Source organism: Capricornis sumatraensis, chromosome 7, assembly GCF_032405125.1.
Source record: "Capricornis sumatraensis isolate serow.1 chromosome 7, serow.2, whole genome shotgun sequence".
Lineage (NCBI taxonomy): Eukaryota > Metazoa > Chordata > Mammalia > Artiodactyla > Bovidae > Capricornis > Capricornis sumatraensis.
Window position 1 is genome coordinate 36,829,204 of NC_091075.1, and position 14,360 is coordinate 36,843,563.

A 14,360-nucleotide genomic window follows, 5' to 3' on the forward strand; every position below is an offset into this window, starting at 1 on the left:
AGAGTGGGATGAATGGAGGAAGTATCATAGACATATACACATTCAGTTCAGTTCAGTTCAGTTCAGCCGCTCAGTCGTGTCTGACTCTTTGCGACCCTATGGACCACAGCACACCAGGCCGTCCTGTCCATCACCAACTCCTGGAGTTTACCCAAACTCATGTCCATCAAGTCGGTGATGGCATCCAACCATCTCATCCTCTGTCGTCCCCTTCTCCCCCTGCCCTCAATCTTTCCCAGCATCAGGGTCTTTTCCAATGAGTTGGTTCTTCACATCAGGTGGCCAAAGTATTGGAGTTTCAGCTTCAACATCAGTCCTTCCAATGAACACTCAAGACTGATCTCCTTTAGGATGGACTGGATGGACCTCCTCGCAGTCCAAGGGACTCTCAAGAGTCTTCTCCAACACCACAGTTCAAAAGCATCAATTCTGCTCTCAGCTTTCTTTATAGTCCAGCTCTCACAAACATACATGACTACTGGAGAAACCATAGCCTTGACTAGATAGACCTTTGTTGGCAATGTAATGTATCTGCTTTTTAATATGCTGTCTAGGTTGGTCATAACTTTCCTTCCAAGGAGTAGGTACATTATCATATGTTAAATAACTGGTGAGAAGTTGTTATATAACACAGTGAGACAGTCTGGCACTCTGTGATGATCTAGATGGGAAGGCTCAAGAGGGAGGTAATATATGTCTAATTATGGCTGAGTTGCATTGTTGAATGGCAGAAACCATCACAACACTGTAAAGCAATGTTCTTCCAATTAAAAAGTAAATTAAAAATATTAAAAATTAAAGGTAAATTAAAACACTGTTTTGACAACTGTTATTATACATAACATACTGCATGAACAAAAATCCATGATAAAATGTTATACCTGTAAACAACCTTAGAGATTATGTCTAATTCATAAAATTTAAAAACATGGACAATAAATTCCAAGAGTGGATTTTCTCAAATGTATGCAGTAGGACTCAATATTTTGAAATTCTACTTTAATGTTACTTCTGCTTTCACTTGAAAATGACTATATTCAAAGTATTTTTAGCATTAAGAAAAAGTAAAACCTTGCCATTGTACTCAAATATTTAAATTTGACTGAACAATTAATCCCTATATCCTACATCAAAAGTAATAATTTTGTTATTGAAAATATTATACTTTAACACCTTAATACAAATATAAATGCAAACATATATAATGGGTTCCCTTCTTAATTTATTTAGCAAGAATTTGTTTCTCATACACTGTATCTCTCTGTGTGTATGTGTTTATGAGTGTGTGTTTTTGGTTTCTAGTGGTATTTATTACTTTTGAGGTCAATCCTACTGCATTATCTAGCACAGTTATTACTGAGATGGCTAAGATTTGAAAGAGTAAACTTAAATCCACAAAACTTTCATTTGCTGATATCAAATAAGTGAAAGACAGGATTATATTATTGTTCCCCTCTTTAAAAAAAGAAGATATTAACTTTTTCATTAAGTGTTTCATCAGAATTTCCCCCATGGAAACAGCTTTGTTTCATATTTTTTCTTATTTAATAATTATCTTCCAACAAAACTTACTTTCATAATAGGTTTTAAGATCAGCAGAATAATGTATCCAGGTTACCTACCATTCATCCTGCAAACGGAATAGACAGACTGGGGACTAATGAAAAGCCTGAATGCAACCTAAAGCAATATTTAGCTGATCAAATGCAAGCTAAACGACTAAGACCTGAGTTGTAAGAAATTGTGCATTTCCTCAATACTTACCTGAAGGATGCAGATTCTGTTCCTCTAAAAATTCCAAATCAAGCATTAGATCATCTTCATCCAGTTCACAAGAGCCCAAATTATTCAAAACATCCTGGAAAAAAAGCAAAATCAATAGTTAGAAACTAAAACACTGAGAAACTAAGACCCACATTTAGATGTCATGAAGTAAAAAAGAACTCAAACTTCGCAAAGAAATGTTTTAACTGAACCCCAGAAATTATTTTCTTATCTTACAAGCTTTAACATTATTAGCACAAAAAACTGCAATAATTATAAAAATTTTAACTCATTAAAAATGCACCAAGAGGTTTTTCAAAAGTATGGAAGAGTGTGAAGTAAACCTTTAGATATTTATCATACCAATCTGAGTAATAGTCTTCTAACAAACACATTTAATGAATTATTTCTCAAACAGTTTTTTTAAACAGTGCCAACTCTGAAATGTGTATTGTTGAAAGGCGGGATCCAGTTACTGTTTCCCAATCATTTGCTTTGGATTAGGAGGGATTCACAGTATAAATTAATATTAAGTTAAAAATTAATTATTGAATTTTATGTCACAAATATCAGAACTAGATCATGTTACTTTTTCATTTCTTTTTCAAGAGGGCAAATAGTATAGTAAACTAGAAGGAGATACTGAGAAATCTTGAGGGAAATCAGTGATGGGCAGAGGTAGAAACTCTTGAAGGAGGACTACATTCCTGATCTGTGTATTTGTGTATCATTGGTAGAGACCAGGTTAAAAAACAACTTCCCTGATAGCTCAAACAGTAGAGAATCTGCCTACAATGCATGAGACCCAAGTTTCATCCCTTGGTCAGGAAGATTCCCTGGAGAAGAGGATGGCTACCCACTCCAGTTTTCTTGCCTGGAGAATTCCATTGACAGAGAAGCCTCGTGAGCTGCAATCCATGGGGATGTGAAGAGTCGAACATAACTGAGCAACCCACACACACACACACACACACACACACACACACACACACGTTAAGAAAAGTAAGAAATTACTCATAGAGACTAGGATTAAAATAAAAAAAGTAACAACAACAAAAAAAGAACATCAAGAAGTACCACCTAAATGTTAAATATGATACCATAATATTCCAGATTACCTTTTCCATTGATTTGAATATTACCATTATTTATATTTAAAGAAGTATAATATTTGTTAAAGTAAGCCTAATAATGTTGTCAAATGGATACAAACACTTTAGTTCTTGGAATTAAATCAGAGATATTGCAGCTTTTAAATATACCACTCTCATTTGAAAGGAAAGTTATGACCAACCTAGACAGCATATTAAAAAGCCAAGATATTACCTCGCCAACAAAGGTCCATCTAGTCAAGGCTATGCTTTTTCCAGTAGTCATGAATGGATGTGAGAGTTGGACTGTGAAGAAAGCTGAGCACTGAAGAACTGATGCTTTTGAACTGTGGTGTTGGCGAAGACTCTTGAGAGTCCCTTGGACTGCAAGGAGATCCAACTAGTCCATCCTAAAGGAGAACAGTCCTGGGTGTTCATTAGAAGGAATGATGCTGAGGCTGAAACTCTAATACTTTGGCCACCTCATGTGAAGAGTTGACTCATTGGAAAAGACCCTGATGCTGGGAGGAATTGGGGGCAGGAGGAGAAGGGGACGACAGAGGATGAGAAGGCTGGATGGCATCACCAACTCGATGGACATGAGTCTGGGTGAACTATAGGAGTTAGTGATGGACAGGGAGGCCTGGTGTGCTGTGATTCTTGGGGTTGCAGAGAGTCGGACATGACTGATCAACTGAACTGAACTGAACTGAATATTGTAAAAAAAATTGAATTAAATATTATTGAACTTTAGAAACACATGTTATCTGTGAATAGAGCATAGTAGTTTCAAAGGTGATAAATATAACCAAATATATGTGCTTCTTTATATTAAGTTATAAGGTACTATTACTATATTGGATTCAATTGTATTATACTGTGTCTGTATTAAGTACAAGGGATCTAATAGTTTATAAATAAAAGCAACTGCTTCTTGGATGCTCTATGATATCGTGTGGCAAGGATAGCCCACTGAAAATAAGTTGCTTATTTATATAGCATCAAGGATATTATGAATACCAGTTCAGTTCAGTCGCTGAGTCGGGTACAACTCTTTACAACCACATGGACTGTAGTACACCAGGCTTCCCTGTCCATCACCAATCCCGTTGCTTACTCAAACTCATGTCCATAAAGTCAGCAATGCCACACAACTATCTCATCCTCTGTTGTCCCCTTCTCCTCCCACCTTCAATCTTGCCCAGTATCAGGGTCTTTTCAAGTAAGTCAGCTCTTTGCATCAGGTGGCCAAAGTATTGGAGTTTCAGCTTCACCATCAGTCCTTCTAATGAATATTCAGGACTGATCTCCATTAGGATGGACTGGTTTGATCTCCTTTCAGTCCAAGGGACTCTCAAGAGTCTGCTCCAACACCATAGTTCAAAAATATCAATTCTTCAGCGCTCAGCTTTCTTTATAGTACAACTCTCACATCCATACATGACTACTGGAATAACCATAGCTTTGATGGAATGGATCTTTGTTGGTAAAGTAATGTCTCTGCTTTTCAATATGCTGTCTAGGTTGGTCATACCTTTGCTTCCAAGGAGCAAACGTCTTTTAATTTCATGGCTGCAGTCACCATCTGCAGTGATTTTGGAGCCCCAAAAATAAAGTCTGTCACTGTTTCCACTGTTTCCCCATCTGTTTACCATAAAGTGCTGGGACCAGATGCCATGATCTTAGTTTTCTGAAAGTTGAGCTTTATGCCAACTTTTTCACTCTCCTCTTTCACTGTCATCAAGAGGCTCTTTAGTTCTTCTTTTTCTGCCATAAGGGTGGTGTCATCTGCATATCTGAGGTTATTGATATTTCTCCCAGCAATCTTGATTCCAGTTTGTGCTTCATCCAACACAGCATTTCTCATGATGTATTCTGCATATAAGTTAAATAAGCAGGGTGACAATACACAGCCTTGATGTACTCCTTTCCCAATTTGGAACCAGTTTATGTTCCATGTCCAGTTCTAACAGCTGCCTCTTGACCTGCATACAGATTTCCCAGGAGGCAGGACAGGTGGTCTGATATTCCCATCTCTTGAAGAATTTCCACAGTTTGTGGTAATCCACACACTCAAAGGCTTGGCATAGTCAATAAAGCAGAAGTAGATGTTTCTCTGGAATTCTCTTGCTTTCGTGATGATCCAACGGATGTTAGCAATTTTCCTCTGCCTTTTCTAAATTCAGCTCGAACATCTGGACATTCTTGGTTCACATATGTTGAAGCCTGGCTTGGAGAATTTTGAGCATTGCTTTGCTAGCATGTGAGATGAATGCAATTGTAAGGTAGTTTGAAAATTATTTGGCATTGCCCTTCTTTGGAATTGGAATGAAAACAAGACTAGGAACTGACTGTGGCTCAGATTATGAACTCGTCATTGGCAAATTCAGACTTAAATTGAAGAAAGTAGGGGAAACCACTAGACCATTCAGTATGACCTAAATCAAACCCCTTACGATTATACAGTGGAAGTGACAAATAGATTCGAGGGATTAGAGCTGATAGACAGAGTGCCTGAAGAACTATGTACAGAAGTTCGTGACATTGTACAGGAAGCAGTGATCAAGACCACCCCCAAGAAAAAGAAATGCAAAAAGGCAAAATGGTTGTCTGAGGAGGACTTACAAATAGCTGAGACAAGAAGAGAAGCTACAGGCAAAGGAGAAAAGGAAAGATACCTATTTGAATGCAGAGTTCCAGTGAACAGCAAGGAGAGATAAGAAAGCCTTCCTCAGTGATCAATGCAAAGAAATAGAGGAAAACAATAGAATGGCAGAAACTAGTGATCTCTTCAAGAAAATTACAAACATAGGCAACACAAGATAAGCTGCCATTCTCAAAAATGCAAAACAGAATATTGAAATAATGAAAGAAATATAATTGAAGTTGATTGTGGAAAATTAAGTTTATTTAAGCATATATTACAAGGATACTATTTCTAAGTTCTACTGCGAGTATTCAAATATGAGAATTTTAACCAAGGAGTCAAAAATACATTGGTTTAAAAATTCTTTAATAATTAAGGTGTAGAAATTGATACAGCTTCAAATTAGCCTTAATAATTTTATATACTTGTATTTTGAATTTCATTGACCAATATTATCATCTTACCTGTTTTCATCCAAAATTCATAAAAAGGATCTTTTATAACTTTATTTTCAAGCTGAGGATAGATTATCAACTGTCAAATTCAAAATAGGGTTGAACCGTAGTACCTTGGAAAGTGATTATTTTTGAAGACAGTACCATTAAAGAAGAAGCTACAGTTAAATCAACTCACAAGTACGGGCCCTAATACAATATGACTGGGGTTCTTATAGGAAATATTAGGACAGACAAGAAAGACAGAGGGACAGCCGTGGGAGGACACAGCAAGAAGGCAGCCATCTGCAAGCCAAGGAAAGAGACTTCAGGAGAATCCACACCTGCCTACACTTTGATCTTGGATGCCCAGCCCCCAGAACTATAAGAAAATACATGTCAGCCGTTTAAGCCGCCCAGTTGTGGTATTTTGTTATCACAGCCCCAGCACACTTAGACAACCAACAACATTTAGAAAACAACGGAGATTAGAAGAAAGGAAATAAATGCATGGCTAGCATATAATTCTGTGTTATGCTACATAAGGACATTTTTCTCAATGTAAGCTTATATGTTTTGCATAGCATTTCTCCCTTAAATTTGAAATTACTTCATTTGATGTACCTAGCTATAGAAAAATATACCAGGTTCTTAAATAAGCCAAACTTCCTGTTCTTGGTGGATGATCCAAGATGGGCATTTTATCCAAACTTGCTGATGACAGCCTTTTCAGAAAAATGAGAAGTGGTTCTGTCTGGTGTTAGATATTACAAGGTGTGCATCACAGGGTCCTTGGACTTTACTGCATGGTTAAGACCAGATTAAGTTTACTGGGAAAATGTCAAGTGTTATATTAGTAGGTCTTCTGATTCTTGGTTCTAGCAATTCCCGAGGTCCAGAAACATACATGATCTTTTCAAGGTTGAACTGTTCAACCCTATTTTGGATCTAATGGTTGATAAGCTTACTCCTTGGAAGAAAAGTTATGTCCAACCTAGCGTATTCAAAAGCAGAGATATTACTTTGCCAACTAAGGTCCGTCTAGTCAAGGCTGCGGTTTTTCCAGTAGTCATGTATGGATGTGAGAGTTGGACTGTGAAGAAGGCTGAACGCCAAAGAATTGATGTGTTTGAACTGTGGTGTTGGAGAAGACTCTTGAGAGTCCCTTGGACTGCAAGGAGATCCAACCAGTCCATTCTGAAGGAGATGAGCCCTGGGATTTCTTTGGAAGGAATGATGCTAAAGCTGAAACTCCAGTACTTTGGCCACCTCATGTGAAGAGTTGACTCGTTGGGAAAGACTCTGATGCTGGGAGGGATTGGGGGCAGGAGGAGAAGGGGACGAGAGAGGATGACATGGCTGGATGGCATCACTGACTCGATGGATGTGAGTCTGAGTGAACTCCGGGAGTTGGTGATGGACAGGGAGGCCTGGTGTGCTGCGATTCATGGGATCACAAAGAGTCGGACACGACTGAGTGACTGAACTGAACTGAACTGAATCTATCCTCAGCTTGAAAACAGTTATAAAAGATTTTATTTATGTAACAAGGAACTATTTAAAAACTCTACCCCTGTTATATCATTTAGTTTAAGAAAGAAACACCAATAAAGTGAACAAATTATATTTGGAAAATTTGCTACATTGTTTTGATTTATTCTCATTTAGGAGGTGACCCTTGACATTTGGACTAGCAGGCTGGTCCATCACTGGTCTAGAAGAAGTGTTCTTTAATCTGCTTATTCCAAATTGCGTTGGTTTGATATATTGCTTACGAAGCAACTTTCTTATTAATGTAGTGGATTCTTTGAAGTTGGTGAAACATCAAAAGAAAAGGAGAACAGATGTAACAACATGATGTTACAGAAGGAAAATCAATGTGAATTTACAGACCTAAAAGAGGTCTTTTCATATGTCTCCTTAAAAGAGACCAATAGAAGCAACGGTACTTTTGCCAACACTTAAGGACACTCTAGATACTTGCTATCCAATATCCACCAACAAAAAAGAGCCAGGGCTCTTTAATTACTAGGGAAATAAAATGAAGAGAAAATACACAATAGTTTTGGGTCATTCTTTTGTTGCCAGAAAACAAGATTTGTCTAAAACAAAAAATCAGGGGCAGTTTTAAAAGGCTAATGAAAGTGAAAGTCACTCAGTCATGTCTGATTCTTTGAGACGCCATGGACTATACAGTCCGTGGAATTCTCCAGGCCAGAATACTGGAGTAGGTAGCCTTTTCTTTCTCTAGGGGATTTTCCCAACCCAGGGATCAACCCCAGATCTCCCACATTGCAGGTGGATTCTTTAGCAGCTGAGCCACAAGGGAAGCCCAAAGAAATGCAAATTCCTAGTATGAACACATTTGTAACCAGTTTTAGGGTAATCCTATCAATTTGCTCTGGAATCATGGTAATATCCGCAGAAGGAAATGGCAACCTGCTCCAGTATTCTTGCCTAGAAAATTCCATGGACCAAGGAGCTTGGCAGGCTAGAGTCCATGGGGTTGCAAAGAGTTGGATGAGACTGAGCCCAGCACAGCACAGCATGGTAATATGTACAGTTAAGTAGCTAAAACATTTAAGATAAATTGATATATTAGGCTTGGTATGTGAAAATAAAACACTGAGAAGAATTTGATGATATAAAAACTAAACCAATGTTTAGAGGCCATGGGAAATTTAATACATATTCTTATTTATTTTTTATGTAAGATTTATGTGGTTGCTATGAGAAGAGTGATTGTTTAATTGTAAAGAAATGCTAATTTTTTACTAAATTCATAATATTAATAAATTAAATATTAAATCAAGCACAATTATTACTAAGTATTCCCTAAGCAGACGTTTAAAAATCTGTCAACAATACTAATTACTCATGAAATCTCCCAAATGACTCTAAGCCATTAAGAGCAAACTAAATAGATATTAATGAAGTAATTCAAAAATCAATTTTCTAAACTCTAGGGATTTAACAATGAACTAAAGAGGCGTGTTTTCTTTCCTCACTGAACTTAAAGATAATGAGATTCTAATAAAGAAATATCAATCTTTTTATAAATAAAGTATGTGCTATCATTTATAAATCAATCTCTTGTGTTTCATTACTGTGAATTAATTTTCCAGAGCCTGCTTGTTATTGAATAAAAACAAAACTGAATGTCTAGAGCTACTGTTGAAAAAACAAGCTCCGATCAGTCTCTTAATATGTAACTATTCAATAAGGCCCATTTTATGACCTTTGGCCTTGTCTCTTCATTGCAATAAAGATAATTCTGATCTTGTGAAAAATAAAGAAAGCTGCGACATGTTACTACACAAGGAAGTGTTGCTTATAAAAGAAACCATTCCATCAAAGAGAATTACTAAGATACGCTCTACTTGTGGTTTTATAAACATGCTACTAACTGCATTTCTATACTGTTATATTTTAGATAAATGACTTTACAAGAACCCTTAAAATATCTAAAAGGCAAGATAAGAGATGCTGTAGACTTTAATACTTGTTTATGTATATATTTAATGACACAGGAGAACTGCTCTGATCATTATTTAAATGTGAAGAGAATTTTTCAAACTAATCAATCTAGTTTACATTCTTCGATTCATCCTCCATTATGATTAGGTGATACTAGGTTATAAGTTTCATTCTCTACTAACCTAAATACAGAAGCTTCCATAAACTGACTAACAAGAGAATATTTTATTATTGAAAATATATGATGTAGCTATTACAGATCTTCAGTGAAATGCACCTGTCTAAAATATATCCTGCAACTGGCTTTACAATTAATTACGTTGGCTGTTTTACTTGGGGAAAAAAAGATAAAGTCAAATAACTTGGTATACGCTTTCAAATAATTTGTAATATCCCAGAAAGATAATTACATGAACACTGAAAAATGAGAGACATAAAAGGGACAAGATACGCATATAATCCAAAGCAGATGTCAGAACAGGCTGAGTATATAAAATTTCATGAGGAGGGCATAGAAACCCACTCCTGTATTCTTGCCTGGGAAATCCCATGGACAGAGGAGCCTGGTGGGCTACTGTCCACAGGGTCACAAAGAGTCGAACACAACTGAAGTGACTGAACACACACGCAGGCATAAGTTTCATAAAAGCTGAGTTTTGCATATCCATATATGCAGTGGAGAAGAAAATAATATGCCAATATATGTGTGTATATATATATATATATATATATATACATACACAAAATTATATAATTTCACTGTTATATTTTCGCTGTTCACTGTTAACAGTGAAGTAACTGTTTCACTAACTACTACTCCAGGGGGTTATTTGGTTTTTATTTCCTGATTGGGTAAATGAAACATTTGCTGTTGTTCTTTAGTTGCTAAGTAGTGTCCAACTCCTTTGCAACCCCATGGACCATCACCCGTCAGGCTTCTGTGTCCACAGAATTTCCCAGGCAAGAATATTCACTCACTATAACAGAGTTACCTTTACCTCTCAACATGGTAAGCACAGAGTATTTTCAAAGACAGCTTGCTCTATGCTAGGTCCTGTTTAATCTTATGGATCTTCATATATTAAAATATAGTTTTAATAAATATTTTCAAAAATTTGTCTTAATTCTATCAGCCCTTATTGGTGAGACTTCCCCACTATAAGTTTAAAAAAATACATTTTGTAAATATGAATGACAAATGTATATAATTCACTAAAATGATATATTGGCATTATAAATACAAGCAAAGGATAATATTTTGTTTTGATTATTGTGTTTTTTATTTCTGTATAAAAAGTTAGCAAACTGAGATTCTTAAAGCTATGAGTGGCTAACTCTTAGAGACCAGAGTTGCTAACTCTATTCTTTATATTAATAAAAGGTAAATTATTTTATATTATTCAGGCAATACAGTACTAAAATACTAAAGTATCACATTATAACATTTCACTTTTTAGGAAAAGTTAACATTTATATGAATTAATACCTCCATAGATTTCATATCTATTTTAAACCAATATCTGAATTTGTACAAAATTTTAAAGTAAAGATTGAAGGTTTCCATTATCAAAAGAGGAAAAGGGCAAAGAAGGGAAGGGGAAGACAGAGGATAAGATAGTTGGATGGCATTACTCACTCAATGGACATGTTTGAGCAAACTCAGGAAGACAGTGAATGACAGGGAAGCCTGGTGTGCTGCAGTTCATGGGGTTGCAAAGAGTCAGACACAGCGACTGAACAACAACAATGCAAGGGAATAAATTAAAGTTAACTTTTATTATTAAGTAGTAAAAATAGAAATACAAGTAGAAAACTAGTGAGTATAAAAACATAATTAGCAAGTGCAGTTTTTTCTTGTCATCATTTATGGCATAAAGGAAAATAAATAATGTCTTTTGGGATTCTATTTTCATAACAAAAGAAAACGAATGTTACAGACGCCATCTTCTTGATTTCGCATTTCACTATGTGAGTTTGCATCACTTCAATAAGGCAACAGAAATAAATCATTATCAAATATTTGTAACTCTAATGAAAGCAAGACCCACTCAATAAAATACCACAATTAAATTGTGTGTAATTGGCTTGAGATGAACATGGTAACATGGAAAAGAATGCTGTCACAATTAAAATTCTTGGAAATCTAGTATTTTTTAAATATATGTTAGAGAGAGATCATTATTTCTAGCCTTCATTCTTCTTTGTGCACTAGGAAAACGGTTAAGAAGTGTATTTCATTATCTTGTAATTGGTGTTAAGGTCAACTTTTTGCCAAGAACCATTCCAGTTCTTTAACTTTCACTTATAATACTTTCTAAACACTACCCTGAGATTACTTTCATTAAAGTAATCAATCATTTATATATATTCCTTCATCATCTAATACAGGAAAAGATGATAAAGGTATGTGCCTATAGAACAAATACTATTAAGAATTTCATTTTAATTCAAAACCCAATGATCTGGGGCTTTCCTGGTGGTTCGGTGGTTAAGACCCCACTCCCAGTGCAAAGGGCCAGGATTCTATCCCTAGTTGGGGAACTAGATCCCACATGTTGCAATTAAGAGTTCACATGCTAAATTCTCACTTCTACTTATGTGCAGGCTCATGAAAGAATTCACAATGGACAGAAATCATATGAAATGTGAACATTGTTTGAAATAAGTTTTGTTTCCCTCTAAGAATAAGCACCTTCCTTCTGTCAGGAAGCCTGTGGTCATTTTTTGTTACTGGTAGCTCAATATAATCCCCCAATATGTTTTTTATTGTATTTTATGATTAAAACTGTATAATTATTTTGCAAAACAGTAAAAAAAAAAAAGTTTGCATGCTGCAACTAAGATCCAGCACAGCCAAATAAAAAAATAAGCATTTAAAACAAAACAAAAGTCAACAATATGAGCTCTATCTACATATCCAAATTTGCTTCCTGAAAAATTATTAATAAAACTAAACATATTTATTATTTTCTGAAAATGCCATTTGCATTGAGTCTATTTTCATTCCCCAAATACCTAAAGAGCAAATACAAAGTAATATATTCATATTTATTACATCACAGACTTTTTTTTTTACAACATTACTTATAAAAGGGTCTAAAACATGCCTTTTGCTAATGATAGGAAAGATTAAAAGTCTTTCTCTTAAAAATTCCCTTTATGTGCAATACATCCTGGTTTTATGGAATATTTATTGTTGTTCTTCAGTCTCTCAGACATGTCCTACTCTTTGCAACCCCATGGACTGCAGCATGCCAGGCTTCATGGAACATAAGACCATCAATTATACACACACCTAAGCAGAGTACATTTGCCAAAAGAATGATATCAACTATTTACTGTACTTCCTGCTGGAGAAAAACATCTATGACTCAGTGCCACAACTGAGCATAGGGTTCTTGTATTCTCAGAATTTCTAGTGTTGTATCATTATAATATATGAAAATAATATTTACCAAATAATATCTTACGATGCTATTGATATAATAATATCTCAATTAACTGGGGATGAGATGTCTTACTGCCATGCTATTTTGATGACAAACAATAATGTCCTTTTTGAACATTAATTTTAACTATCTGATGCTTGGGGGGAAAAATTTATTATCCAGAAAAAGAATTCATGTGTAATACTGAGGAAATTTTTAAGAACACTTAATTGCTAGCCCTACACAAGGTTTAGTTTTCTAAGAATTTCTTAGGTATATGTAAAGATGTGGTAAAGATTCCGTCTCCGTGCAGAAAATGCAAGAGACACTGGCTTGATCCACGGGTCACAAAGTTTCCCTGTAGTAGGATATGGCAACCTGTTTCAGTATTCTTATCTGTAGAATTCCATGGACAGAGGAGCCTGGAGGGGTAAGTCCATGGGGTCACAAAGAGTCGGACAACAATTATTTTCATATACAAATGATCCTTCACTATGCTGTTTGATAATATTTTAAAAAGTCTAACCTTTCAAATTTTCCTTGATATTTTCTTTCTTCTATACAGTTGCAAGTTGAACCAAATTTATTTTATTTACACTTCCATCAAAGTTCAAATAACATTCTATTTCTTTATGAAGACTTCCTCATCTTCATGTGGTTAACATTAATTTACTAACTTTAATTACTAACAATTTTTTCCCATGTGGTTTGTAATAGTTCTTCTACTTGCATCCTTAAAGTAAATATGGTGCAATTATTCCCCCTTTGCAATTTCTACAGTACTTAACACAGTCCTGAGAATATCAATAATTTAACAAAATCAATAATTATTTACTGATAACCATCAATATGTCAGGCTTCCCCAGTGGTTCAGCAGTAAAGAATCTGCCTGTAATGCAGGAGCCACAGGAGATGGGGGTTTGATGCCTGGTTCAGGAAGACCCCCTGGAGGAAGGCATGGCAGCCCACTCCAGTATTCTTGCCTGGAGAATGGTATGGACAGAGGAGCCTGGCGGGCTACAGTACATAGGTCACAGAAAGTGGGACACAACTGAAGCGACTGAGCACCCATGCCCGCACATCAATACGTCAGGCACAGGCAAGTAACAAACTGTCTCGAATTTTAAACCTGTTAAATAGAACAGTACAGCACACAAATTAGAGCATTTTCTGACTTAATGAGAAACCCACAGTTATTTTAATTCTTTTATATTTCATTTGTTCAAAGTATCACATTGGAAGTATGTTGGGAAGCAATATAATTCAACTTACAAAAGTATTTCATATTAATGTATTTTGTATTAAGGTATGAAGAAACACAACTGAATAAGCAGAAGTGATACACCACAAGGAATTGCAGAGTACCTCTTTTTTCCCTTATAAAATGAGAGCTTTCTATTTGAAAAATTAAATTTATATTCTTTCAAGTAATAGTAAAAAGAATTATATTTTAACAACTAAAATAAAAACAGTGTTAAATGATAGTGTTAAAAACAGTGTCAAATGACAGAAAGGACAA

At 35.5% G+C, this 14,360-nt stretch overlaps 1 protein-coding gene across 2 annotated transcripts in view; it reads right to left on the reverse strand.

Moving 5' to 3' along the window:
- CCSER1 (coiled-coil serine rich protein 1) overlaps positions 1-14,360 on the reverse strand; it is a 1,276,721-nt gene that overhangs the window by 1,170,458 nt on the left and 91,903 nt on the right. For both annotated transcript variants that reach the window (XM_068975615.1, XM_068975616.1), the window contains exon 3: positions 1,765-1,858. In XM_068975615.1, the coding sequence (XP_068831716.1) occupies positions 1,765-1,858 (94 nt within the window). The remainder of the gene's footprint in view (positions 1-1,764; positions 1,859-14,360) is intronic.